Here is a 26,834-nt window from a genome sequence, read left to right on the forward strand (position 1 = left end):
CTCCCTCACTCCTTCACTCCCTCACTCCTTCACTCACTCACTCCTTCACTCACCCCTTCACTCACTCACTCACTCACTCACTCACTCACTCACTCACTCACTCACTCACTCACTCACTCACTCACTCCCTCTTTCACTCACTCCTACACTCCTTCACACACTCCCTCACTCACTCCCTCACTCCCTTCCTCACTCCTTCACTCACTCCCTCACTCACTCCTTCACTCACTCCTTCACTCACTCCTTCACTCACTCCTTCACTCACACACTCCCTCACACACTCCCTCACACACTCCCTCACTCCTTCACACACTCCCTCACTCCTTCACACACTCATTCACTCCTTCCCTCACTCCCTCACTCCTTCACTCACTCCTTCACTCACTCCTTCCCTCACTCCTTCACTCACACCCTCACTCCTTCATTCACTCCCTCACTCACTCCTTCACTCACTCCCTCACTCCTTCACTCACTCCCTCACACACTCCTTCACTCACTCACTCACTCCTTCACACACTCATTCACTCCTTCACTCACTCCCTCACTCCTTCACACACTCCCTTACTCCTTCACTCCTTCCCTCACTCCCATACCCTCACTCCTTCACTCACTCCTTCACACATTGCTTCACTCACTCCTTCACTCACTCACACCCTCACTCCTTCACTCACTCCCTCACTCACTCCTTCACTCACTCCTTCACTCACTCCCTCACTCACTCCTTCACTCACTCCCTCACACACTCCCTCACTCACTCACACACTGCTTCACTCACTCCTTCACTCACTCACTCCCTCACACCCTCACTCCTTCACTCACTCCCTCACTCACTCCTTCACTCACTCCCTCATTCCTTCACTCACTCCCTCACACACTCCTTCACTCACTCCTTCACTCACTCCTTCACTCACTCACTCCCTCACACACTCATTCACTCCTTCACTCACTCCTTCACACACTGCTTCACTCACTCCTTCACTCACTCACTCCCTCACACACTCATTCACTCCTTCACTCACTCCTTCACACACTGCTTCACTCACTCCTTCACTCACTCACTCCCTCACTCCTTCACACACTCACCCCCTCACTCCTTCACTCACCCCCTCCCTCACCCCGTCCTCCTCTGTGAGTCCAGGAGCAGCAGGAACACTAAGGTGTCTGTCTCTGTCCTCAGGACGGAGCGGGACGTCTCGGGCTGGTCGTTGCAGCGTCTGCGTCAGCTGTTGCTCGGGGTCCGGGTGGCGGGACCGGAGGGGGCGTGTCAGCTGACCGACGTCAACAAACTGGACGGAGAAGCTTCCATCAACAACCGCAAAGGGAAACTCTTCTTCTTCTACGAGTGGCAGCTGCGGGCCAGCTGGCTGGGTCAGTCCGTCCGTGACATCACTGATGATGTCACACACTGAAATGTGATCGGTGACATCACACTATAGGTGTTTCACATGTACAAAGTGAGCCGACATAATACAGGCTCGGGTCTCTCACTGGTCCAGGTCCTCAGTCCTGTTCACACTCTAGGTAACTCTGGATCGTTACTCCTGAGGATTGTGGGTAATTTGCACTGGGAACAAGGTGCTGCTGCTGTACCTGCAACTGCGGTATTTGGTTAGATTAGTAATAATGTATACACATATGTGTCCAGTATGGGTGGAGGCTTGTGTCTGAATGTGATGTCATGTTTTATCTGCTGCACTCTGACATCACACAGGTGTCCCTCTTCTTCTGTGGTGCTGACCGTTACAGGTACTTCCAGCAGTGGAGTGAAGTACAGAGGAACTGTGGACGTGTCCAACCTGTCCGACGAGAACGACATGGACGACCTGGATGTGGGTCAACGACCTCTTTGTCCTGATCAGACAGTGCAGTGATCAGAGTAATGATCAGTGATTGTATTAATGACCATGCTCCTGTACAGATTTCGGTGTCTCTGTGTAAAGACCAGCCCAACACGCCCCTCCTCGACCTCATGAAGAGGACCGGGGTTCCGGAGGTCCGCAGGATTCTGGGCGAGTATGTCCACCAGCTCAAATCAGGTCTGGTACCTGAACGCATCACCACTGACCAATCAGAGATCAGTACGGTCCTGTTCACACGAGTTCTGACCTGTTCAGTCGAGGCCAGGGGTCTGAAACCTTTATTATTAAAACAGTCATTTTTGTCTTCTCTCCCACAAATAAAAATCATCTGAAGCCGCAAAACCTATTCGACCCTTAAAATGAAGATAACACAGCGTAAGATTTTTATAAAATAGTTTTACTATATATAAAAGAACTATAGTTTATTTATGAAATTATTGAACTACAAAAAAACTTGACGTTTCATTGCTGTTTTAGCTGTTGTAACAAAGGAAAACACCAAACGCATACTTTTAAATATAAGACAGAACTATGCTGGCCTCGAGTCCCTCTCTTATTTGTGGAGGATTAAAAAAATAAAAAGTAACCCACTTTGAAATGAATAAAACATGTAGCTGCAGCCTAACAGCTTTAAGAAGAGTAAACATGAGAACAGTTTGTATTTAATTATGACTCAAGTCCATTTCGTTGTGCAATCATCCTCTTCTGTTTTTATCCTCAGCCAAGCACAACAATCAAACTCTCTATTATCCATGGTTAGCTTGGTCTGAAACTCAAGATTAGCCAACTATCGGCGGCAGGAAGAGGCGGTAGGCTGTAAACGTTGCTATGGAGACGTTGTAAGATGTGACGTATATTTTAGTCGACGAAATATTATCAGTGTCACCTCGATCTCCAAAATATTACGTGTCTCTTTAAAAGAAAAAATAGCCGTTATTTATTTTCATATTATTTTATTTTCTCAAAGCTACAGGGAGCCGCTGTAGAAGGGCTGAAGAGCCGCATGCGGCTCCGGAGGCGCGGATTGCCGACCCCTGGTCTAGACCACCTCTGAATGTGGTCTGGGTCATCGGGTCTCAGAGTCGTCCTCACTGTGTCATTGGTTTGTTCACACCTGAACTTAGAGCTGATCACTGTTGATGAACAGGTGAACTGGTCTGAACAGGTCTGAACCTAAGATCCCTGTGGTAACCTTTGACCTCTGACCTCAGAGTTCAGTCAGGGGATGATCCTACCCTCTACCAACGAACCAAAACCTCAACCTGAGCTGACCCAGAAGAACCAGATCAAGACCAGTAGAGCCCAGGTGGAGTCCAGTTCTGAACTACTTTCAGCTGCTGCTCATGTTGACTGAACATGACCTTTGACCTCTGTGGTTCCCACAGATCAGCTCCACCCCGAGGTGTTCCTCTAGCCCCGCCCCCTGTCCTTCAGGTGTTCGTATCCCAACCTGCAGCTTTAATCTGAAGGAGACCTTCCAGACATCAGCTGATGAGCTCTACAGGACCTTCATCAACCAGGAGGTCCGCAACAAGGACTAAACCAGACCAGACCAGGACTGAGCCAGACCAGGACTGAGCTAGACCAGTCCAAACCAAGACTAGGACTGAGCCAGACCAGGACTGAGCTAGACCAGTCCAAACCAAGACTGAGCCAGACCAGACCAGGACTAAACCAGTCCACACCCAGACTGAGCCAGACCAGACCAGACCAGACCAGGACCCAACCAGACCAGACCAGGACTGAGCCAGACCAGACCAGGACTAACCAGACCAACCAGACCAGACCAGAACTGAGCCAGACTAGACGAGGACTAAACCAGTCCAGACGAGGACTGAGCCAGACCAGACCAGGACTGAGCCAGACCAGACCAGGACTGAGCCAGTCCAGACCAGGACTGAGCCAGACCAGACCAGGACAGGAATGCAACCAGACCAGACCAGAATAGGACCCAACCAGACCAGGACTAAGCCAGAGCAGACCAGGACTGAGCCAGACCAGACCAGACCAGGACTGAGCCAGACCAGACCAGGACAGGAATGCAACCAGGACAGACCAGTACTATAGTAGTACCGCAGTAGTATTGCAGTACCATAGTAGTATTGCAGTACTTACTGTCTTTCCAGTTTGTTCAGGTGTTCACGCGCTCGGTGGCGTTGGTCGACGGTTGTCGTGGAGGCAGGTTCCAGCTGTTGGATGGGAGCGTCAGCGGAGAGTTCACACAGCTGGTGAGGTCACAGCTGATCAACCAATTGGAAGTCAGTAAGACTGTCAGATCACCATGGTAAACAGACCGCTGCTCGTCCCCCCAGGTGCCGGACCAGAGGATCGAGATGAGGTGGCGGTTCAGGACGTGGCCTAGCGGTGCGTCTTCCTGTTGCGTCATTGTCACACGCTCTGTTTTCAGGGACACTCGGACATCTGAGGTTTGTTCTTTTTTCCCCAACAGAGCATTATGCCACCATCAATCTGGACCTGGAGGACCGAGGAGACGAGACTGAGCTGAGGATGGAGTGTCGAGGAGTCCCTGCTGGGGAAGAGGACTCCACCAGGGAGGGCTGGACTCGCTTCTACTTCCAGGCCATAAAACAGACATTTGGATACTGAGTCTCTGTGACAGTGAACCCTGCAGCTCGTCTGACAGGCGGTCTGAAAGGACGAGATCTTCAGTGTGTCACTGTCCAACATTTCAACAAAAAGAGTCCGAGGCAGACATCCTGCATCTGGACCTTACAGAGGTTTAAAGGACCAGCTCTGTGTCTTAGTCAGACCAGTTGAGTCCAGGACAGAGACAGGTCCAGGAGGTTGTTAGCCTAGCGTCACACTGGGAGCAGGAGAAACCGTTAGCTCCACTGAAGGTGGAAAAAACAGTCATTTTGTTGGACTGCTTCTTTAAAAATGTTATGTGTGAATAAATGACTTCCAGTGAGAAGATGTTCCGTCTGTGTTCTCGTAGAACGCCGAGTTACGTTAGAAGCACTGAGACATAAACTGATGCAAAAAGACATTCAAGTTAGAGATGTTTAAACTGGAGAAACAGCTAGCTTACAGCTAACATGTAGCCGTCCACTGTCAGGAGCGGAGCAGTCAGGATGTCCCATGAACCCCTCAAAGAAATATTGATCTGATATTAATCTGATATTGGATTGGTAGCTGCTGTGACTCAGTGGTTTCAGATTTTAAATGTTGATAATGTGACGTGTCACTTTTCTCTTATTTAAAACATGACAAAGACAAACTGTAAAAATCAGAGTTTGTTTATTCTCTGAGGGAATGTTGTTGTTGTTGTTGTTTCAGTGTCATCATTATGTTTTTACATCTCATCTGGAACAACAGACTAAAGGTCACAATTATGCATTTATAACTGACCTGTCAAAATAAAACACCAGAACACTAAAAACAGCTGATTCAGTCTAAAAAGAAAATGAAAGCTGATTAAAATTTACCTACATCAACGTTTTATCTTTATACACATGGATATTAAAAATACACAAACATCTGACTGAAACTACCACTGTGCTTTTTACATTATGAACATGAGTGTTATAAAATCAATCAATCAGTGATCAATCAAAGTACAAATTTAATACTAATTCAACTTGATGTAAACAAATGATTTAAAATCTAAATAAAAAGCATCAAAATCAAAAGTGCAGTGATGCTTTTCATCAATAATTCACCTTGTTTGATTGATCACTGATATCTGTCATGGATCTGTAACCCTCATCCATCGAAGTCGAGCTGCCTCAGTCTGACAGATCCAGACCTTCAAAAACTGGACAGAGACGTCAAAGGTCACCAGGACGGACCTAGAAGACTTCCTCCTCCTCCGCCTCACAGCCGTAATCTGAGGAACACAATCAATCAATCAATCAATCAATCAATCAATCAATCAATCAATCTCTACTTTCTTATAATTCAACATTTTTCAGTAGAGTCCCTCTGTGCTTAAAACCTGGATTTTCGCAATAAAAGCATGACTGACCTCCCACAAGCTGGAGAGCGCTGACACACTCCTCCTCCACCTCCACCTCCTCTTCCTCCTCCTCCTCCTCCTCCTCCTCCACCTCCACCGTGGTAGGGGCAGCTGGTGGGGCAGAGCTGGTGTCTGGTTCAGGGTCAGGAGGGGGCTCAGCCGTGGCCTCTGATAACGTTTGTGTTGTCATGGTGACGGAGTTTTCTACCTGAGAGGTGAAACAAAGTTTTAACTACAACAGTAACTTCACACACACACACACACACACACACAAACACACACACACACACACACACACACACACACACACACAGAGTGGGAGCGGGTGAAGTAATTCACCTGAGAGGCAATTTTCTTCTTCTTTGTTGTTGTGGAGGAAATGAGGCGACGGAACCTGAAACAAAAGGAGATAAAATTACAAAATAAAGTTCAGGAAGAAAAACAAAGAAATATTTGATTCTTTAGTTTTAATTTGTACATGAAGATTACAGATTATTCAAATACAGTAATCAATCATGCATGCATTTTATAGATTATACATTGTATACAGATTATAGATTATCAATTGTACCTCTTCCCCATGATGCTAGCGTTAGCCGCAAGGTCTTGGTTAGCTTCGCTGGTCTTCCTGCGGCGGCGGCGGTTGAGTCGTTTCCGTGTGCTGGTGTTGTTGGGGTCGGGGGGGTCGGAGGAGGCTCTGCTGGGGCTGCTGCCTCCCCCGCTCCCCATCCCTCTGCTGTTCAGGTCTCTGAGGACGTCGTAGTTGATTTTACTGGAGATCTTTTTCTTCTCCAGCATCTTTTCGATCGCCTCGCCGGCCGTCAGTGCCTCGATCTGCTCCTTCTTCTTACACTTCTTCTTCTTCTGCAGACACACGGCGGTCAGTTCAGATGTTATCAGTGACATTATGAATTAGCTTTACTTTAAAACTTAAAAGTTTTCTTCAGATTGACCTGAACACAAACATTTATAATCTGACAATTAATAAGACGTTAGGGAATAAAGCTTAAGAACAAAGAGGAGGGGGAAGTCCATCTGAGGGCAGTTTAGAAGAAACCCCGCCAACGTCCGTATAACGAAGGCCTTGATGAAACAGCTGCATTACCATGGAAACCGTGCTCATGCGGGATATGAGGACGTGAATGTGATGTACTGTTTATCAGAGCACAAATGAGAATTAGCTTGTGTGCTAACTGCTAACTGTGGACGCAGTGGGTTCAGTAACTGAAGGGACATGATTCATGTTGATGTTATTTGTGTGAATGAGTTATTTGTGTATTTGTGTTTAAATGGAGCATCGTGATGAAAACAGCTGTACTGAAGAAAGGTCAGGAGGTCGGATCAGGTGGACCAGGACAGCCCCTGGTCGCCAGCCTGGGAAACCCTGTGCTTCGGAAACACACTCACCTTCTCTCTATACACCCCCTGTTCTTTCTCTTTCTGTATCCTCTCTTCCTTTTCTGTAAACACACAAGAAACAAACAACACTAAGTGAGTAACGTTGTATGCTGTTGGTGTTCTGCAAAAAAATCGTTTATTATATATTACATTATGTTATTATTTAAAAAAAATGTTTTTTGAGTTGCTGTGCTGACTGACAAAACGATTTATAGTTCTTTAAATGTCAGTCTTTGAGTCATAGGTCTTAAATATTTATCTTTTGTGACTCACAACAGCTGAAATGTGTTCTGTTGAGTGAAACAAAAGTAGAACATATTTTTTATCAGTCTTTTGTAAATTCTGAAATGGTTTGATAGAACAGCGTGGAGCCGACATACTGATAATCAGCTTGTAGTTCAGTGTTCAGAGGTGGAGCTGGGTTTGAATGTTTAGTGTCTCTTTAAATTCATCATCAGTGACTGTAAAAAGTCTTGTGTGCTTTTGCTCTGCTGTTGATGATGATGTAGATGAAAATGATGAAGATCCGACCTCTCTGCTCTTTCAGGTACTCTTCGTTCTGTTTCATCCACAGCTCCGTCTTCACCTGCACCTCCTTATCATTCAGGATGTACTGCAGCACAGAGGGCAGCAGAGAATCAGACTCAAGAAGAAGACACCACATCCTGTACAGACATCCTTCACAGTAAAAAATGTTTATCTATGAAGGTGGTTCACTTCTCCAGACAAGAGTAAAGCAGAGAAAAACCAATAAAGACGAATGTTGTTCCAAGAATTAGAGCAACAAAACCGTCATCTTGTCCTTTATGTAAATCACCATTGTGTGCGAGTGATGCCCTCTATAGGCAGACACAAGTAGCTCAGCCTGTTTTCAAGATGACTGACAATCTGTGTGACTAATGGAAACATAATGATTTTATCCTACAAACGACTTACCTTTATGTTTGTGCTTCATCAGTCAGTTTTCATGTAGGGTGCAGAAGGGATCAATACAGTGATTGATGAATGAACTGACCTTATCAATCTCCTGATCATCAATACCGTCCAGGTCCAGCTCTCCACTGTCCGACTGATCATCTGCAGAAACATCCAATCAACAGCAGAATAAACACCACACAACCTGTCCTCGCCTGCCTCTGACTGTGATGATGTCATGATGATGTAATAGAGGTGTTCCTGGTCTTACTGTCAGGTGTCTGGCCGGTCTCTGACTTGTTGAAAGTCTGGAAGGTCTGTTGGAGGTCCAGGCTGGAGGTGTTTGGCAGCTTCCCCAGGATGACGGCCAGAGGTGGGACCTGACGCTGAGGCCCCGCCCCCCCTTTGTCTGGTCTCGACTCTTGCTTGCCATCACCTGTCCTCTTTTCCCGCCCCTCCTCCTCCTCCTGGATCACCTGACACAGGAAGTCCTGGGTCAGGTGCTGAGTGGCAGCTTGGAGCTCTGCGTCTTCAACCTCCAACTCTTCCGGTTCAGAGGTGGAGGACAAAGTCTCCGCGTCCTCGGGGTCTGAGAACCACGGAGTAAGGAAAGGTTGAATCTGAGTGTCTGAGGTTGGACAGGTAGACTCACCTGACTGTGGATCAGTACACACCAATTTCTTTGGCGTAGGCGGCATAGATTCCTCTCAGTTTAGGTCGGCTCTTCTCCAGCTCCGTCTCAATCTCGTCTTTGTAGCAGCTGATCTCTCCTGACAGGACCAGAGGGAAAAGTGTTAGTCTTTAAAGTGTTCTAACTCAGTGGCCTGCACCGTCCTGACACCCTCCCACCCCCCACCCCAGAGTCAGTCACTGACCTTCGACCTCATCCAGCTTCTTGGTCAGTTCCTGTTCCAGCTGCAGAGGAAGAGGACAGGAAGTTGGTTAGTTACTGATCATTGGTTGTTCAGCAGCTAATCAAGAGACAGATCTACCTGCTGCATCTTGGCCTTGTGCTGAGCAGCGGTGAAAGATGGCGGATCACATTCCTGCTCCAGGTCCACTCTCATGAACTCATCGATGGTCAGCTGACTGGTGGGCGTGTCCTCAAACTCTGTTAACCTGCAGGGATGGAGAAAGGGCACCGCCATCTACTGTGATCCACTGTGATTTACTGTGATCCACTGTGACCTACTGTGATCTACTGCAGGTCTCACCTCTTCCTCAGAGTGGTCTGACAGACTTTCACCACACTGATCACATCCTTGACTGTACGACGAAACTTATGCATCCGAGCTGCTACCAGGAGAGCTGTGGGGGGCATATTGTTTATCTAATGTTAACAATCTTATGTTGTTGTTGATGTTTGTTGTTGCAATGGTAACAACAATGTTCTACCTGCTCCACAGAGGCCGGACGGTCGACGTCCAGTGTGCATCCAGTCCCTCTTCATCCTCTGAACCAGACGAAGAGCTGTCATGGAAACCTCATGAGTCTTCACCCCGAACTCCAACATGTGAGCGAACCGAGGGATGTAGAGACAGGGGTCTGTGTGTGTGGGGGTGGGGCAAGGAAAGGAGGAGGAGGAGGAGAGGAAACAAGGAGAGGAGGAGGAGGAGACAAGGAGAGGAGGAAGAGGAGAGGAAACAAGGAGAGGAGGAATAGAGGAGAGGAGGAATAGAGGTAACAAGGAGAGGAGGAGGAGGAGGAGACAAGGAGAGGAAACGAGAGGGGGAGGTGACGAATCAAGGAGAGGAGGAGGAGGAAACAAGGACATACATTACTGACTATGACGCTAAGTAATCGAGTATAAACTTGATGTGACAAATATAGTTTTAAATATTATGTATAAGACCTCCTGTTGTTCTGCACATTAAAAAACAACATTAAACCAGTTTGCCGCGCTCTGTCGCCATCTCGCGGAGCAGCTCGGTGAAGACGGATGTACAGGATCTAAAATGGCGTCGGGAGAAACGGACCGAAGCTGGTGTCGGAGTGTTTTCAACGGCAGAACTAGCGTGTGGCGGGAGTCTGGCAGGTAAAACACACCGACTCCGTGTTAATGGGGCTGTGTCGTTAACGGAGATACCAGCAACAGGCCTAATGTAGCTTAACCGGACAGTGACACACACTGTCGGTGTAACGGTAGACATGACGTCTATCTGAGCCGACGGACCGGATGACTGATTATTGAACTAAGGGAGCTACGGCGGAGAACCGGACTCGATTAGTAACCGCAGTCAGACCCGGTGGTACACAATAAAGTGACCCTTGAGATCCACGACCCTCAGGACTGACCCGACCCCTGTAACACGGTGTCCAGGTCTCAGAGAAGACCGGGTCTCAGGTTCTCTCGGGTACTGCTCTAGAGTCACTGAACAGAAACCTGTTATTAGTCTTTCAAATGAGTAAATGTAACTGAAACCACAGTATATGAACAGACTGACATTAAACTCCGTCTGTGAGCAGAGGGTTCAGATCATTTTCTTTTAACACGTGTGTGTTGAAGGAAATAAACTACAGACTGGTGTGAGGCTGATGTTTCAGATTGTCACAGTAACCAGTGAACTACCAGGTCACTACTGTTTACAGAGTTAATACCAACCTGAGCAACACCTGAACACCTGCTGGATGGATGACATCTGCAGCCTGTTAATAATACCATAAACTACCTGCAGGTGTACTCTGACAGTAGTAGTAGTAGTATACATTTAGGATGCAGATGTAAATGGCTGTTTTAGCTGTGGTCTGTTCTATGAGGAAGACTAAAACCAAATGCCTGCTGGGAAACCAGTGAAATATTATTTACTGCTTTTATGTTGTTGTTTACAAATAAAGCTAAGTGTCACTGTTTTCTGACATTTTACAGCCTAAATGATTAATCAGGTAAATTAGTAGATGATTTGATGGTCAGAACAACCGTGAGACAGGAATATGTTCTGTGACAACATGGATGACAATCCTCAGATTTATCCTGACAGGAAGCTGTCATCATGCTGTGAGGCCTTGACCTCGCTGCTCGTCCTTTAAGGAGCAGGAGGAGATGGCGGCTGAACTTTTCTCCACCAGCCTCCCCCACAGTAATGTGGTGGAGGTGGTGGAGGTGAAGAAGAGTTTCATCCAGCTGAGCGAACCGGAGCCGACGTTCGAAAACATCTGCGAGCGAGACACCGATCAGCCAAATGGCAACAACAATGTGGGAGAGGAGGGAGACAGCTGGCAGGCCGCACACCCCACCCTCAGAGAGAGGTGAGTTATAACTGATTGCTGATTGGACAACAGGACAACACTCACGACTCTGGTGCTGATGGAGGAGACAGGACATATTACAGAACAGTGTGATGTGTTGAGTGTGTTGGTGTCGTTTCCAGGTGTGTTTAACTATGTCTCTGACTGCAGTGTCCTGCTGCCTTCAGGTGCTGCAGGGATTTAGTGAACTGAGGGACAATCTTCAGATAGTATAAAGACAACAGATACTGGATGAACGTCTCATACTAATTTAACCACCTGTCTTTGAATGAAATTAGCATATTCTTGTTTGAAGTATTATTATGCTGCTCAGTAAAGTGGGATCAGATTGACGTTCCCTCAGAAACAGGAAAAGCTTTTCTCAGTGCAAAGTCTAAAACACATTTCCAGCACCACTTTGAGTTGTAAGAGTATTTTTAAATATTACTTGAGTTGTGGGTGTTGCCGTCATTTTTTCCAGTTTCTTCCTGTTGTTCCTGAATCGTAGTTATAATTAGTAAAAGTTTGTTTCACCTCAGGTAAAACTGACTTTGAAGAGTTAGATTCTTCGGGTTGCTGTTTTGGTTCATTCCGAGTCGTTCCGATGTTGTTTGTATTGTTCTTGACATGTTGTTGTGTATCTCTGCAGGAACGCTCTGATGTTCAACAACGAGCAGATGGCTGATGTCCACTTCATCGTCGGTCCTCCAGGAGAAACTCAGAGAGTCCCTGCTCATAAGGTACAGGACCTAGTTTACATTATACCTGGACTTACCTGAAGTCACCTGAGTCTCAGTGCTATGTAAATAAAACATAATTTGTTGTGTTCTCTGTTCTCGCAGGCAGCATGAAACTTGACTCAGTTGTAGTAACATGACATGACACATGCTTTGAGCCTCATTATCTCTTCAGTACACCTTGGTGTTGTGTCCTGTCCGGCTCAGACTAGTCTGTCTGTGTTGTAGTATGTCCTGGCAGTGGGCAGCTCGGTGTTTGGAGCCATGTTTTATGGAGATCTGGCTGAGGGACAATCTGAGATCCACATCCCTGACGTGGAGCCGGCTGCTTTCCTCATCCTATTGAAGTGAGTCCAGTCTTAGGATGATTCAGTGGCTTTAAAGACCAGAGTCCTGAACTAAACAAGTCACTGACTGGCGCTAACTTAGCATGCCTCCAAGCTTCACAAGGATGTGCAGATGAAGATTGTTTTGCTTCAGGGGTCTTAAAGAGGATTCTGGTCTGATAAAATGTTAATTCTAGTGTGTCTTGCTTAAGGACACTTTAGACATTAATCATAAAGTTGGTGGTTCAGTCCCAGCTCAACTTGTCCACATGTCAATCAGATTGGAGAGACAGCTGTCGCTCTAATAGTCCTTCAGGAATCTTTAAGTCCTCAAGGAAGGTTGAGAGATTAGTGAAGGAGTCTCGGTGCTCCAAGAGGGACAGGAGTTTAGTGCCCAGGAGGTCAAAGACTGAACTACCCAACACCAGTGTTCAAATGTCTGTAAGCCTAGTTTTCATTAAAGTAATTGGCATGTTTTAAGTCTGTTGATCATTGTCTCTCAGGTCCATGACAGATGTCCTTGTCCTGCTGTGTGCTCTGTCTTAGGTACATGTACAGTGATGAGATCGAGCTGGAGGCAGACACCGTGCTCGCTACCCTCTATGCTGCCAAGAAGTACATTGTTCCTGCTCTGGCAAAGGCATGCGTCACCTTCCTGGAGACCAGTCTGGAGGCGAAGAACGCCTGTGTCCTGCTTTCTCAGAGCCGGCTGTTTGAGGAGCCGGAACTGACGCAGCGCTGCTGGGAGGTGATTGACGCTCAGACCGAGCTCGCTCTGCGATCTGAAGGTTTCTGTGAAATTGACCTGCCCACGCTGGAGATCATCCTCCAGAGAGAAACACTCAACATGCGTGAGGTTGTGGTTTTCCAGGCGGTGCTGAGCTGGGCAGCAGCTGTGTGTCGCCGGCAGGGCCTGGTGGTGACCCCCAGGAACCAGCGGGCAGTGCTGGGTAAGGCCCTGTACCTGGTCCGGATCCCATCCATGACGCTACAGGAGTTTGCAGATGGGGCAGCACAGTCAGATGTTCTGACGCTGAAAGAGACTCGTGACGTCTTCCTGTGGTTCACCGCCACCAATAAACCCAGGCTGGAGTTTCCCCTGATAAAGCGGGCCGGACTTGTGCCGCAGAGGTGCCACCGCTTCCAGTCCTCGGCCTACCGGAGCAACCAGTGGCGCTATAGGGGACGCTGCGACAGCATCCAGTTCGCAGTGGACCGGAGGATGTTCATGGCCGGACTCGGTCTGTACGGGTCGAGCAGCGGGAAGGCGGAGTACAGCGTGAAGATTGAACTGAAGAGGCAAGGAACTGCCCTGGCCCAGAATTTCACCAAGTTCCTGTCAGACGGGTCGAGCAATACCTTCCCCGTATGGTTCGAACACCCGGTCCAGGTAGAACAGGACACCTTCTACACGGTCAGCGCCGTTCTGGATGGAAATGAACTGAGTTACTTTGGACAGGAGGGGATGACCGAGGTGCAGTGTGGGAAAGTGACCTTCCAGTTTCAGTGTTCATCAGACAGTACCAACGGGACCGGCGTGCAGGGGGGGCAGATCCCTGAACTGGTATTCTACTGCTGAAACAGAGCCTGACACACAGGTTCAACGCCTTTAATCAATCAATAAACACAGTGGTGAAGTTAAAGACAGGAGCTCTGGTTCTGATAGACGGACTGTTGTAATGGGACTGGGAGCTGATTGGCTGTCTGCTGTATCAGTGCTTTTTAAAAGGAAATTAAACTGAAAAATAAAGTTGAAGTGACAGAAACAAAACTGTGTTGCTATTTCTTTGAGGTTTAGTCCTGAAATATCTGATGTAGTTTCCTGCAGCTGCCACTAGATTTTCTAGAGTCACAGAGTCACATGTTACTACTTCAGCCTTTACAGCTATGATGACCTGTTGTGGTTGATAGGAAATGTAGTCCTATACTTTTCCCCGCAGTTCCTAAAGGGAGGACGTTGGTAAAGTCACTGGACACCCGGTCAAATTTATGAGAATAAACTTCTCTGACACCAAGTCTTAGAAACACTGTCGTCTTGTTTTATTTTCACTTCTCCCTGGTCAGTGATGGTCTGAGCCCAAAGAGATCATTTGATTTTTGAGCTTCCTATGAAAGACAAAGTTTGGGGTCCAGACAAGATCAGCATGTTGATTGTTTACAGGGACATGAGTTTCTAACTTGTAGTTATTGAAATGATTCAGTAAGACGTGGATGTTGTCGGAGGAGCTGCTGTTTTGATCTCGTTAATGTGAAACTGATTTCATCGGTCAAATGCTCATTTCTGACAAACAAGACAAATGTAATGATGATTGAAGATTTGTTTCAGGTAAATACCTCACACTTAAATTCAGACTCAATGTGGAAATACTGAGAGAAACCTAAGGTTATTTAACGAGAATAAGGTTCTTACCGATGGCAGGAGCGTTGATGCAGAGCTCACGAGCCAACAGCAGGAACGTCTTTCCCAGGATGTAAACGTTAACCTGGACACAGGAAACGCCAGGTTAAAATCGAGTCTACTGTGAGATCAGGTGAGAGCAGGTGTGAGGTCAGTCGTACCTGCAGCAGGTCACTCAGGTCCAGCAGCATGTCTGCAGCACAGTTCAGGAAGAACATCAAAGTGTGGGGGGCCACAGTGAGGTCCAGACAGATTTAACATTCAGCTGAGACAGGTAAAGATTAAATCACACACACAGCGGTTGCTAGGATACGCGGCGTCCCCTCAGTGCGGCACACCAGGTAGAGACAGGCGGCGATGACGTGCTCCGTCTTACGTCCTCGGGTCAAATGTTTACTGACAACCATCTTGAAGAAGTTAAAGGCTGTGTCCAAACAGTGCTGGTTCAGCTGTAGCTGACTGCCCAGCTGCTGTATCTGACGCTTACCTTGAGAGACAGGTACACCTGATTATCACTGTATATTTTACTTGGAGACATAAAGAGTTAATTATTTCTGCCCTCAGACCGTTGTCATGGATATTTAAGAGAATAATTTAAACTCCTCTCTTTATGAGGCCGTTGGCCTCATCTCGTCATCACACTGAAGTTCCACCTCTCCACCGTCATCCAATGAACTGAAAGTCATGTCACCACCTCACCTGTGCTGTCACTCCCATCAAGGGCCGGTCTGAGGCTGCCTCAGGGGCCTCAGACCGGCTACTACCTCTCTTCACTCAGTATCAAAGTTCTTATTCAAGTCATGTGTGTGAACCTGAGGTCTGTGCTGTAAGATTTTGTCAATCTTCAGATAAGTGATCAGATAACAATCCCTATCTCTGGCTCTGCTCACTGGTTCTGGTTCTGCTTCTGTTCTGCCTAAACTTTGTGGACTGTTCACTGTAACTGAATTTGGGTTCTGATCAGGAGGTGAAACATGGTTCCAGGTGGTTCTCAGGTGTCCAATGTAGCACTTGGATTTCAACACACGACTAATAAAGCAGGACTGGTGTTGAACTGGACAGACGATGTCATGATTCAGCAGGTGTGACTGTGATGTAATGTGTTGTAGTATTTACGAAGCTTTAGCACTCAGGTGAGCATAAGCATCGTGTGACAGAACAACCAGTACAAACTGGTATTGTACTGGGAAATCTGGGGAGCTGTGACATCACCAGAGTGCTTTAACCCTCTGAGGTCTGAGGGCATTTTCTCCATTATTTCTTAAAACACATTTTATAAGGTTCTTACATATAAGATAATATCAGTGTTTTATATCACTATCCTCAGAACAATCTCAGCTTTCTGTATATGGGGCCACTCACTGTGTAAACAAATCATTCAGCCCAAATGCTCAAAAACTGAAGCATAGTTCGTTAGCTTCAAATCTCTTGTGAAAACAAACCTTTATTGATGTGGATGAATTATTTTAATGATTGAAATGTGTTCACCAAAGTCTATAGGTTCATAGAAATAGTGCAATATCTGAGTAAAATAGTAGATAAACATAATAAATGCCTACAATGTAATTTTGTAATATTAGTGAGTGGTTGTCTGTCACTCTACTTTAACCAGATTCAAAGGCAGCGAGTCAAGTATGATTTCACAAGAATTTGTAAGAGAAAGATCATAGATTCTAGGAACATTCAAACCATATTTGTATGCTGTGTTATCGCAAAGATGAGGATGATGGTGATGGTGATGATGATAATGATGATTTTGGATATACTTACCACTTTGCAGGGTCTGGGCTCTGGACTCTTTACCAACACTAGTGTGGAAACCAGAACCAAGTAGAGGAGCTTTAACTGGGCCTGAAAGAGGAGGGGGACAGGTGAGGTCAGGTGTTCAGACTGGAACAGTCAGGTGATAAAGCTACTGTCATATGGACAGGAAGAACAACATCATTTGATCCAAGAGGATCACTGAACACTGACTGGATATATTCACTTATATTTCTACATCCACCTGCTTGGCTTGAAGCTCCACCTGTAATCAGACTCAACCCCCTTCAGCTGGGACCATCGCTTTGTAACCATGACCACCAGGTGATAAGCTCACCTGGCTGCAGAGGGGAAGTTTTCTTCAACAAAGAGAGAAACAGTTCTGTTTTCTGTTCCTGATTCAACATGAAAACTGTTGCTTTCATTATCAGGTGAGTAGAATTTACCGTCTCACCTGCACAGGTAAAACAAACGTCTCACCTGGACAACTAAAAAATGCTTTTTTTCCTAGGCTCGTCTTTCTCTGCTACAAGTTCACAGAGGGAACAACAGCCGCAGGTCACCTGGAAGGTAAACTGGTTTCTTAACAGTCTCTGCTGGTAATCTTAAGGTTCTTAATACAAACCACAGACACTGAAACCTGACTCGAGTTCCTTGGTTTCCTCTGACCTGCTGAATGATACTCATGTCCTGTCAGGATTCGTGGAGGCTGATGTTCAGTCGGAGTGTCGGGACCGTTACCTGTGGATCCAGGTGGCCTCGGTACAAACGCCTCGCTTCGAGGCCGTAGGTCGGTTCTTCCTGTTATGATGATCAAACTTCAGGCTGCCTGTAATGGTTTGGTGTAGCACAGATAACACTGTAACGTCCTGGTGTAGATGGAAATGGAGTCCACTCCATCAGTGAGCAGCTCGCCTCGCGTTGTGGTTACACCATCAGCACCTTCAAGATGGACGGCTTCACCACCTTCAGAGCTTCATACTACTCCTGCTTCACCCACAACCAGGTAACTTCACCTGACCCACAACCAGGTAGCTCCACTTTGTTATTTCTGGTCATCCCAAAGACTGACTGCAGCTGTTCTGAGGCTTTGTGTATGTGTTTTTTCCAGAATGACGAGGTGTTCACCTTCAGATTTAATGTGATTGTGAGCGGTGGGGGTGGGTGGATCAGCCGACCTGTCTCTGCAGTCTGTTCTGGTCTGATCTGGACCCACAGAGAGATTATCTGTGAGGAAGACTACATGGAGGTCAGAATACCTTCCACCACTTGAGGTTGTGTCTAAAATGGGAAACCTGATCGACATGTCAGACTGACTGTGTTTTAAATGTGGTGCCATGGTGTTGAACAGGTGAATGTGAACAGAGAGTTTTCATGTGGAGGTCAACGGGGGGAGGGCGGACAGGTGTGGCAGGCGGTGTTGTCTCAGGTAAGATCACACCAATGCATATTGAAGTAAACATCAACTGAGGACAGGAGCACACTGGTTTTTATGATATTTCTACCTGTGCCGGTCAGACTAATGTTATCTGTAAGCACCAAGCTACCGAAACAAAACCCAGGCTGGAATCTGAATGCTTGGTATCTAAAGTTTTGCCGGTGTGTTTGGTTGGTGGTGTTCAGGCTCAGAAGACGGCAGGTACGGCCTGGCAGCTGATGTTCCTGCAGAGTGATGGACAGGTGTCCTCCATGTCCATTAGTGAGGCCCAGACACAGGGCTACAGCCTGACCACCACCACCCAGAGGATGGTGCTTCGATCCCAGTACAAACAGCTGCACGCCAAGGTCATAATGGTGGGTAGCTATATTAGCAGACACCAGTCACAGTTTTAGAACCCTCCCTGGTGGTGTGTCAATTACACTTCAAGGCTTTTGTCATTTGCATCGTGACAGGTTTATTGTCATCGTCTGCAAGGCTGCATTATGAAACTCTCTGTGGAGATTAATTCAAGTTTTTTTTTTTTTTTTTTTTTTTCAATATAATCCTCTTCAAAGTATATTTCTGAATGGTTCTTAACAGTACTCCAATTGAGAACCCTCATATTGTAGGTCTGTCTAACTATCATAATGTATAACAGAAAAGTTCAAAATATTATTATATTCTGTTCATGTGTCAATACACATGTCGTCAAAAAAGAGTCTATACCATCCCAAGACAAGTTCTATGAAGTACACAGGAAGCCTATGTGAGGCCCTTTGTGGACTGATTTACAGATTCTGACAGTTCTTGGCACTTTGAGAATTTCAAATTAGTCCACATGTCTGCAAGTTATTGAGAGGGTCACCTGGGTTGTTGTTTTTGTTGTTGTTTACAGTAATATTCAGAACAAACTTATTAACATCTAAATAAGTCACTGATTTATTGCTAACTCTCACCCTGGAGAGTGAGCATTTAATTTCCCCATCTGTCATGCGTGTCTGGAAGTCATAATGAAATGTTATCGTCAGGTGGACGGTGTCCCTGTGGAGGTCGTCCAAGTTTCCCTGCTCTTCAAGAGAAAGCGGATGGTGGCGATGATCGACATGTCCATGGCCTGCACAGTCAGTAGGTTCTCCTCCACAGGCATAGGAAGATGGTTTCTGTCTGACTGGTAAAAGGTTAATGGCTAATGATGTCTCTTGATCCTTCCTCAGATTCAGGTTCTTTTGACGGTGCCTGGCTGCTCTGGGATGTCCCCTGGATCATGAACCCTCTGGTTGAAGAGGCTGTGAGATTTGAGAGTCAGAACCTCAGTGTTGGGGTGGAAGGTGTACTGCTGGACGAACCCACCGCCACCACCAGAGGATTCAGTCTGGTCCAACAAGGAAGACTAGTCCAGATCAGGGTTCCTTTAGGGGCAGAGGGTGGCTACCGGAAGGTACAGTCCTTCTTCAGACAGGAAGTTTTGACAAAGATGTTGTTTTATTCCAAGTGACATGTATATGCAAAGTGAGGACTGAAGTCAGTGTAAAGTCTGCATCTAGCTGTCAGTTTCTTCTTCCTGCAGAGTTTTGTGGTGAACAACATGTACAAGGAGTTGTACGTGATCTTCCTACTGTATGAACACGTCTTCTCTCTGCTGCATGAAGACAGCAGCAGCATCAACACCAGACACCGAATGCTCAGAGTGCTCGACACGCCGCCGCTGTGCCGTCCACCCTTCAGTCTCGACCGTAAGTCTCTCAGTTCACTGACTGTTTACAGAGCAATAAAGGTCATGGGCTGCTTCTAACCAACACATCATACAAAACAGTTGCAATGTTTCTGTTGTGAAGGACCAGTCATCCTACTCCCTGATCTCTCTCTACAACTTATAAATGAATGATGATGTATTCAAATGTCTTATCTGCCAGTGTTCTGTATCAGAATCTTTCTCATTCTGTCCGGAAACATTTTCTGACTTGTGTTTACTCCTGTAGAGACCATCAGTGATGACCAGGTGTTCAGCATCTACCTTGGAAACATTCCTGCTGATGTCATTTTAGAGGAAGTGTGGATCAACAGGAAGCAGCTGATGATGGCAGAGAGTGTTGAACGAGCCATTAGCATCAGTCCTGTTGTTCACGTTAATGGCAGCCGAGCCTATGAGCTCCGACTGCCCTTCGAGGACGCCGCTGTCCACTGGATGGTGAGGACTCCACAGAACGAGGACCACCTGCTGGCCTGTTTGTGGTAGTTGTGGTTACTGTTGTATTTCTTGTAGTGACTGAGAAGACGATATATTTCTTCACCAAAACTTAATATAAATGTTATTAGAAGTGTGTTCTGCTGTGACCTCTCTGACACCTGTGTTCTCCAACAGTACCTGGGTGGAGGAGTAGTGCAGTACTCCATAGATATAAACTTCACTTTAACCATCATGCCCCAGGGAGACTCCTACTACCACCACACATTAATCACAGCACAAGTATTCAACGCATGTACGTACATTGTTTCCTGGTCTTTGCTGCTTAGAAATAAGTTTCACCCTTCAGTCAGACTACAACATGTAAAACCATCAGTACGATCTAGTTTGAAATTTTGACTTTCTTGAAGTCCCTCCTGAGATCACAGCTCAGTGTTCAGACAGAGGAATCACCTTCAGCCTGGTCCGACCGCCTCGAGCCGAGAGTCTCTGGGAGGTGGGTGTCGACCACGAGCCTCTGACATCGCAGCTAGCGGCTCAGAGAGGGTACCGCCTTCACCATGACACCCACAAAACCAACCTAGAAGTCCCTGTGTTCTCCATCGGATACACATACGAAGTAAGTCCACAAAGCATGATGGCCCACTACAGACAGGTAGTCCGGAAATCACCGCCACCGGAATTTTCAATGCAATTCAAGGGATTTGAATTTCAATGTTAATGTAAATATAGCTGTGCTCCTTTTAATCATTTCAATATGTTGGATGTTTTATAAACTAAACATTTTATCAGAATGTAAAACTAAACTAATCAACAATGAAAATGTTGAGTGTTGCAGCCCTATAGCCAACACTCGCGCTTTTTTTTTTTTTTTTCTTTTCTTTTTCTCCTTCTCTCTAGGGGATCAACCTGTCAGATTTTTATGGAACATTTAAGCTTCTTCTGAGAGACTCCAAAACTCTGGAGGTCCAGACCTCCACCTCAAAACGCTGCCTCTTCAAAACAGAGGACATGATAGGTAACCTGCATTCCACTTATAGACTCAACCTAAAGAAGATGCATTTTAACCTAAAATGAATTTGTATAATCCTGACTCATCCCAAAAGGCCTCAATTGGTTTTGAGTTCAGCCCTGAAGCTCAGTGTGAAGTTGAGTGAAGGGCTTAACACATTTGTGTTGGGGTTAAATAAAACGGGCTGATGCTGAGATTAAAGGGTCTACAAGAGTATTGAGACCAAGTTTGTAAAAGATTTCAAAAGGGTCAAGCCACAGCCATCTACCCACTCTTGATAGTCCTGATTGGTCCAGTCTCTGACTCGGCTCCAACTGTAACATTGACCCTGTGTGGTTTCAGTCTGTTCTGCAGACGGGACCATGACGGTGGTAATGACTCCAACAGCCACCTGGCCCACAGTGCGCCCTGAAAGAACCAGTTTACTGGACCGCACATGTGGACCCAAACAGGCTGACAGATCCAGAGTCCTGTTTGAGTTCAAGGTGGATTCCTGTGGCACGAGAGCGATGGTACGACTCAAAAATACTGGGTGGGGTGAGGTTGTTGCCAACCACAAGAATACAGCTGAAACAAGTAGTTGATTAGTTGGAATTAATTTAGTTCATTGGTTATTTAATTTTTAAGCAAAAATACCAAATTTCAATTATAGGTTCTGAGATGTAAAAATGTGCAGTTTTTTCAGCTGTCTGATAATAAACTGAATCCTTTGTAGGTTTGTTTTTTTTTACTGACATTCTTACATTTAATAGAATTAGTGATCAATTCATTGTAAATGTTTTTCATTTGGTGTCATGAAAGGGCCACAATATGATTTTTTTATATCTGATTTAAGAAGAGGAGCAGGTAAACAATCTCCATTTAGATGCTGCATGTTCAGGTGAGTAAATGTAAAGGCGTAGTAAGGTTTTGTAACTGAAGACGGTTCAACAGGTTGGGGAGTCGTACATGGTTTATGAGAACGAGATCCTCCATGACAGACAGCTGATCGCAGATGGACCAAACTTGATCACCAGGGAATCTCAGTTCAAGTAAGGAAATGCCTCAGACGATCTGCTGGAGCTGCAACCAGTAGATACGAAACCAGTATTCAAGACAGTTTAAGAAATGTGTCTGATTCTCCAACAGGTTGACTGTTAGGTGCTTCTATCCACTGAGTGGAGTCAACAGACTTACTGTGGACAGGACCTTCAGATCAGAGACTCCTGGGTATGGTTCAGTCAAAGTCTTTGAGAGCCTTGAAGGTAACAATTTTTCTAATTTGTCTAAATAATTTACAATGTGAATAACTTGTGGTTTCAATGGCAGAATTTTAAAATCTCTTTATTTTCCTGCAGATTCAGCAAGTAAAGTCCCTGCTCATGAGTGCTCGCATCAGGTTTCTAGAAATGCCATCAATACCCCAACTAACCACATCCACCAAACCCACCAAATCCCTTCAGCAGGTGGAGTCTTCTCTCACCCTGGCATCCGGCCTCGGCCCAAACCTGGACCCAGCCGCTTCATTACAGTACCAGGGCGACACAACAAGCTGGCATCCTCCTCCCACGACCAACAAACTTTTTCAATCCTGAATCTTTCTGCTGAACCTCAAACTGTTAGTACCCACCAAGTCCCTCAGCAGGTTTCATCTCTCTCTGGTCCTCTCATGTCCCTGGCAGAGGACCAAAATTTATTAAGATATAACCAGTTGCAAGACGGCATTAAGCTTTCAAACCTCAACACACCAAGCCTGGACTTTGTAGAAGAGAGAGGTGAACATTCAGGATCAAGAGATGACATCCCTGCCTTGGTCTTGGATTCTTTTAGCAGGACTCCTGGTCCTGTGGTTGCTGAACAATTGGAAAGTAGTTGGGGGAGCTCGGGCCAAACTGTGACACTTCCAAGTCTGAACACTTTAAATACCCAGCACTCTGGCCAGATATTGTACCAGTCTACTCTTGGCCAAAATGGAATCGTTAAGCTAAATCAAGACGTGCAGAATCTGAAAGTCGATCTTAGTCTTGACATACAAGAGCTGAACCAGCAACATGAGACTAAGCAACCTTTGAACTCTCAGGGGTCTTTTGGTGGTGCAATGGTAAACATGGAGGAGAGGCCTGTCTACCAGCCTCAAAGTCAGTATGATCCTTCTCAAGCCTCCCAACTTCGCCCAGTCCTTCAACCACCAGCTCAGTACAGCCCAGACCACATCAGCACAATCAGTGGCAAACTACACCTGCCCAGCAGAGACAAGAAAGATGTTCCTACTGATACCAAACACAAAAATACTGTCACTGACTCGTCTGAAGAAACTCTGGAATCTGTCAGCAATGAAGCAGCATCTACTGCAACCAGCTGGGTTGACCAAAAGCTGAAAAGAACTGGGTCCATTGAAAGGAGGAACATTGAGACGGTTCAGTCTGGAGTACAGAACATCAGAGTCAAACCTCTGAGCAAATTAGTGTCTTCTGGACATCAGACAAACCAGAAACCTGTTGTCAAACAAGAAAACTCACAAATCTCTAATCCGTCCCAGTATGGCACTGGTATGACAGCTGTCAGCAGTGATGGGAACCACTGGACCTCCCTACAGCTTCAAGACCACAAAAGTTCAAACACAAGACAGGAACAAACAGGCTTTCAAAAACTAAAGCAGGGACAAGGTGTTCACAGTGTCCGAGTCAAACTGCATCAGTCTGCAGTGATCCAGCTCACTGATCTATCCCCAAACCAGCAGGGACATCAGCAGAAACTGGTCCAGTCCATGGCTGAGATGGGAAACAGTGGGGGACAGGAATCTCTAGGAAACATCTCTCAACCAACAGGTAGGGACAAGAGTCACCAGATATTGATCAGATCTTTTATTTATTCATTTATTTATTTTTCCCCTGTTTAAAATTTTTTTTTTTTGACTTCAAACATCAGGTGCGTCTCACATGCATCTCCAGGTTGATGACCAGTCCAGAGTGCAGAACCTCCAGAACCCTGACTTTGTCATCAGAGGAGGAACCAGCAGGACGACCGATCTCAGAGAAGATAAACCAACTGATCCCATCACATCGAGTCATGAGGGCCTGAATCCCACTGCAGGAGGAGCTGGGTTTACTGGTTCTCACACAAGTCTTAATGGTTCTGGTGCTCCAGGTTCAGGCCTGAAGATCCACAGCAGGTCAGACTGTGGCAGTCAGTATGGATCCAGTGTTCACCAAGGCATCATGAGAGGTAACACCTTCAACATTCAGATCTCTGTTCATGATAATGAACTTTGCTCAGGTCAGAAACAGAGGGACCAACAGACTCAAGTGTGGTTTAGAAACTTGGTAGCCAGAAAATGTTTGACTATTTTGGAGAAAAATAAAACCCTTTTTTTCATTGTTTTCAAAAATGTTCAGACTGAGACGGGTCAAGATTAAACTTGTTGTACTGTACAAATTGTTTCTTTCATAGCACTTAGCAAACATTTACACTGGTCCCACTGATGAACAAAACATTTCAAAATGAAAATAGATAGATAAAATGCTGTCTTATTTCTGAGGGTGTAACTGTTGTTTGTCTTTTCCTTTCAGGTAAACAGTTTAGCTGATGAAGACCAGAAACAAACAGCTTCTGTCTGCAGTTTGATTCAATAAAGGTTCAGTTTGTTCATTCAGCTGTTTGATGCTCTGTTACCTGCTACAGGAAAAGAATTAGAACCATCAGTGTGGTCCCCTAAGTAATATTCATAATTTAAAGTCATCAGAAGTTTCTTTTCCTAGAATATAAATATATTAGATAAAAGATCACTGTTTCCATTTTGATGTGGATGTAATAAGATATCTTATTGTTCATCTCTTACTGAAAAAAACAAAATTTATATGACCTAACATGAATAATATTTCCTCATGTTCTTGTGAACAAGGACAAACTGGAGTTTGGAGTGTCCTCTGTATCTTGTTGCAGTGCCTCAGTAGACTCTGACATGTTCCTTTAAACTGCTGGTGGTCATGAACAGAGAGTGACTCCAGTCAGAAATATACTGTCACAAGCCCTGACCTCACCTGTTAACTACAAGTTCTACAGGGGATCTGGGCCCTGACAGTCAGATTTGACAAAGTGTTGGTGTCTCACCATCAGCAGAGACGAACTGTCCCACAGCAGATGAAACTCCTCCACTTCCCTCCACAAACTGAACCTCAGAAACGATGATGTTGTCCTCCAAAACCGAACCACATCCAGTACACACCGCACTGCCCCGAGCCTGATCCACGTCTATATCTGCCCCCCCACAGGTCCGGCATACCCTGGAGCTCATGGTGAAGGGGGTCAGTAAAACCTGCAGGGAGGGGATCACACATAGGAGGAGGAGGAGGAGGAGGAGGTGAGACTGGAGATGATTTAACTGACCTGAGATCAGACAGAAGAAAGCTATTACTCTGTTAAACTGTAATTAAACTAGAGGATCATTAGAGACTCATCATACGTTAAACATCCAGAACTGATCCTGACAGAACTCCCATGATGCACAGCTTCTGTCTTCATTCTTCAGGTGTCTGATCCAGGATCCAGACCTGACACTACTACACTTATTGTTAATGTAATTATTATTATTAACCTTAATACACCTATGAGTATCACTATTATCATAACATTAGAACCATTCTGACAGTGCCTGAATACGAAATGGCTGTTCCTCAGTTTATCAGCAACTATTTTAATTCCAAATAAAGACGTGTCAGATTTTCAGATGAACATTTTGAAATGGGAATGATGAAAAAAAAAAAACAATTTCAGTCACTGTTCATCAGACGTATGGCCCCTGTGTCCAGCTTTGCTTTGGCTGATAGACAGGAACATTGACATTCAGATTTTGGTTGGAGTTTGTCAACTGAAGTTACTTCACAGACCTATACAAATATATATTATATATGAATACATTTTCAATTACATACATACTTCATAGACATCGACTTAAAACTACTGGAGGCAGATTATAGAGAGGCAACACTGTGCCAGACTCCATTCAGAAATATGACATTTTATGTTTCATACTGCCAGATGTTTTGCCAGACATCGAAGCTGATGATGTCACAGATAGATAGATAGATAGATAGATAGATACGTCTGTGGATCAGAGTACTGAGATCTGAACGTATTGAGTTACTTTGAAAACTGTGAACTTTCGCTGTTTTCTGACATTTTATAGGACAACCGATTTATCAAGTAATTTTAATCAACTGATGAATCGCTGATGAAAATAATCGACGGATTAATCGATCATGAAAACAATAACCGTTTGGTTCAGATTCAAACACAGTAAAACTTTATCAGCAGCTCAACGTGTGAAGTACTGTTGGATAGACGTGGAAAACATTACGTTAAACGTTAACTACATTAACGTCAGGACTCACCGACAGTAGAAAACAACAGAATCCGCTTTAGCGGTTAGAGTCACGGAGCAGCCGTTTGTGTCGTCAGCCTTGCTTTCCCAGAATCCATCTATTCTTCCGCCAGACTGAACCACAGACAAACAGGAACCCGGAGATTGAACTTCTGATCATTAAAATAGATTATTGATCACTGAACGGTTTCTGATATAATTCATCCATGTTCCTGGTTGGTGGTTGTTTTCTTCCTGTGGCGCCTCGCAGTGACGTCGCGAGG

The 26,834-nt window shown here is 45.6% G+C and overlaps 4 protein-coding genes across 8 annotated transcripts in view; 3 read left to right on the forward strand and 1 right to left on the reverse strand.

Annotated features, from left to right (window-relative positions):
• The window catches only part of ahsa1a (AHA1, activator of heat shock protein ATPase homolog 1a), a 5,989-nt gene extending 685 nt beyond the window's left edge, over positions 1-5,304 (forward strand). Inside the window, exons 2-9 of one of the 2 annotated variants that reach the window (XM_087170802.1) lie at positions 1,178-1,368; positions 1,747-1,829; positions 1,919-2,036; positions 3,071-3,165; positions 3,245-3,382; positions 3,986-4,087; positions 4,172-4,223; positions 4,309-5,304. In XM_087170802.1, coding sequence (XP_087026928.1) covers positions 1,178-1,368; positions 1,747-1,829; positions 1,919-2,036; positions 3,071-3,165; positions 3,245-3,382; positions 3,986-4,087; positions 4,172-4,223; positions 4,309-4,466 — 937 coding nt within the window. In that variant the 3' untranslated portion in view covers positions 4,467-5,304. The remainder of the gene's footprint in view (positions 1-1,177; positions 1,369-1,746; positions 1,830-1,918; positions 2,037-3,070; positions 3,166-3,244; positions 3,383-3,985; positions 4,088-4,171; positions 4,224-4,308) is intronic. The other variant, XM_087170803.1, reaches the window with a different exon arrangement.
• brf1b (BRF1 general transcription factor IIIB subunit b) lies at positions 5,101-26,822 on the reverse strand. Of its 2 annotated transcripts, none has more exons than XM_087170798.1 (19): positions 26,582-26,822; positions 25,302-25,506; positions 16,605-16,685; positions 15,148-15,321; positions 14,996-15,027; positions 14,847-14,919; positions 9,544-9,693; positions 9,363-9,456; positions 9,141-9,267; positions 9,024-9,063; positions 8,823-8,918; positions 8,420-8,737; positions 8,249-8,310; positions 7,765-7,846; positions 7,243-7,295; positions 6,407-6,696; positions 6,175-6,229; positions 5,845-6,043; positions 5,101-5,706 (listed from the first exon to the last, which is right to left on the reverse strand). In XM_087170798.1, the coding sequence occupies exons 2-19, from the start codon at positions 25,483-25,485 to the stop codon at positions 5,669-5,671; spliced, it is 2,148 nt and encodes a 715-aa protein (XP_087026924.1). In that variant the 5' UTR covers positions 25,486-25,506; positions 26,582-26,822; the 3' UTR covers positions 5,101-5,668. The 2 variants fall into 2 exon arrangements, with proteins under 2 accessions (XP_087026924.1, XP_087026923.1); XM_087170797.1 differs by having other exon boundaries at positions 6,407-6,699.
• On the forward strand, positions 9,988-14,207 carry LOC147817428 (BTB/POZ domain-containing protein 6-B-like). Of its 3 annotated transcripts, none has more exons than XM_087170801.1 (5): positions 9,988-10,183; positions 11,113-11,394; positions 12,023-12,113; positions 12,339-12,457; positions 12,983-14,207. In XM_087170801.1, exons 2-5 carry the CDS (start codon positions 11,189-11,191, stop codon positions 14,013-14,015), a joined length of 1,449 nt encoding a protein of 482 aa, XP_087026927.1. In that variant the 5' UTR covers positions 9,988-10,183; positions 11,113-11,188; the 3' UTR covers positions 14,016-14,207. The 3 variants fall into 3 exon arrangements, with proteins under 3 accessions (XP_087026927.1, XP_087026926.1, XP_087026925.1); XM_087170799.1 differs by having other exon boundaries at positions 9,990-10,183; positions 11,127-11,394; XM_087170800.1 differs by having other exon boundaries at positions 9,988-11,394.
• On the forward strand, positions 16,947-24,777 carry LOC111645961 (uncharacterized). Its single transcript, XM_087170790.1, has 20 exons — positions 16,947-17,026; positions 17,107-17,165; positions 17,293-17,385; positions 17,474-17,601; positions 17,707-17,844; positions 17,947-18,024; positions 18,219-18,389; positions 19,044-19,140; positions 19,230-19,453; positions 19,583-19,748; positions 19,995-20,203; positions 20,378-20,495; positions 20,611-20,819; positions 21,101-21,218; positions 21,555-21,724; positions 22,146-22,243; positions 22,341-22,456; positions 22,550-24,019; positions 24,120-24,467; positions 24,761-24,777. The coding sequence occupies exons 1-20, from the start codon at positions 17,001-17,003 to the stop codon at positions 24,775-24,777; spliced, it is 4,053 nt and encodes a 1,350-aa protein (XP_087026916.1). The 5' UTR covers positions 16,947-17,000.
• Positions 26,823-26,834: the final 12 nt, after the last annotated feature.

This window comes from Seriola lalandi, unplaced genomic scaffold (genome assembly GCF_002814215.2).
Source record: "Seriola lalandi dorsalis isolate HSWRI2012SDOR001 ecotype SW California unplaced genomic scaffold, Sedor1 jcf7180002054960, whole genome shotgun sequence".
In the NCBI taxonomy this organism is placed as follows: domain Eukaryota; kingdom Metazoa; phylum Chordata; class Actinopteri; order Carangiformes; family Carangidae; genus Seriola; species Seriola lalandi.

Bases quoted from the DNA above. Each gene is read 5' to 3' on its own strand.
- LOC147817428 (XM_087170800.1), top strand. From the start codon at position 11,189: ATGGCGGCTGAACTTTTCTCCACCAGCCTCCCCCACAGTAATGTGGTG. The intron at 11,395-12,022 runs GTGAGTTATAAC...GTATCTCTGCAG, and splicing joins CACCCCACCCTCAGAGAGAG to GAACGCTCTGATGTTCAACA. The intron at 12,458-12,982 runs GTGAGTCCAGTC...GCTCTGTCTTAG, and splicing joins GCTTTCCTCATCCTATTGAA to GTACATGTACAGTGATGAGA.
- LOC111645961 (XM_087170790.1), top strand. From the start codon at position 17,001: ATGAAAACTGTTGCTTTCATTATCAG. The intron at 17,166-17,292 runs GTAAACTGGTTT...ATGTCCTGTCAG, and splicing joins AGCCGCAGGTCACCTGGAAG to GATTCGTGGAGGCTGATGTT. The intron at 17,845-17,946 runs GTCAGAATACCT...GGTGTTGAACAG, and splicing joins GTGAGGAAGACTACATGGAG to GTGAATGTGAACAGAGAGTT.
- brf1b (XM_087170797.1), bottom strand. From the start codon at position 25,485: ATGAGCTCCAGGGTATGCCGGACCTGTGGGGGGGCAGATATAGACGTG. The intron at 15,028-15,147 runs GTATCCTAGCAA...ACTGTGCTGCAG, and splicing joins CCGCACTGAGGGGACGCCGC to ACATGCTGCTGGACCTGAGT. The intron at 5,707-5,844 runs GTCAGTCATGCT...TGTGTTCCTCAG, and splicing joins CGCTCTCCAGCTTGTGGGAG to ATTACGGCTGTGAGGCGGAG.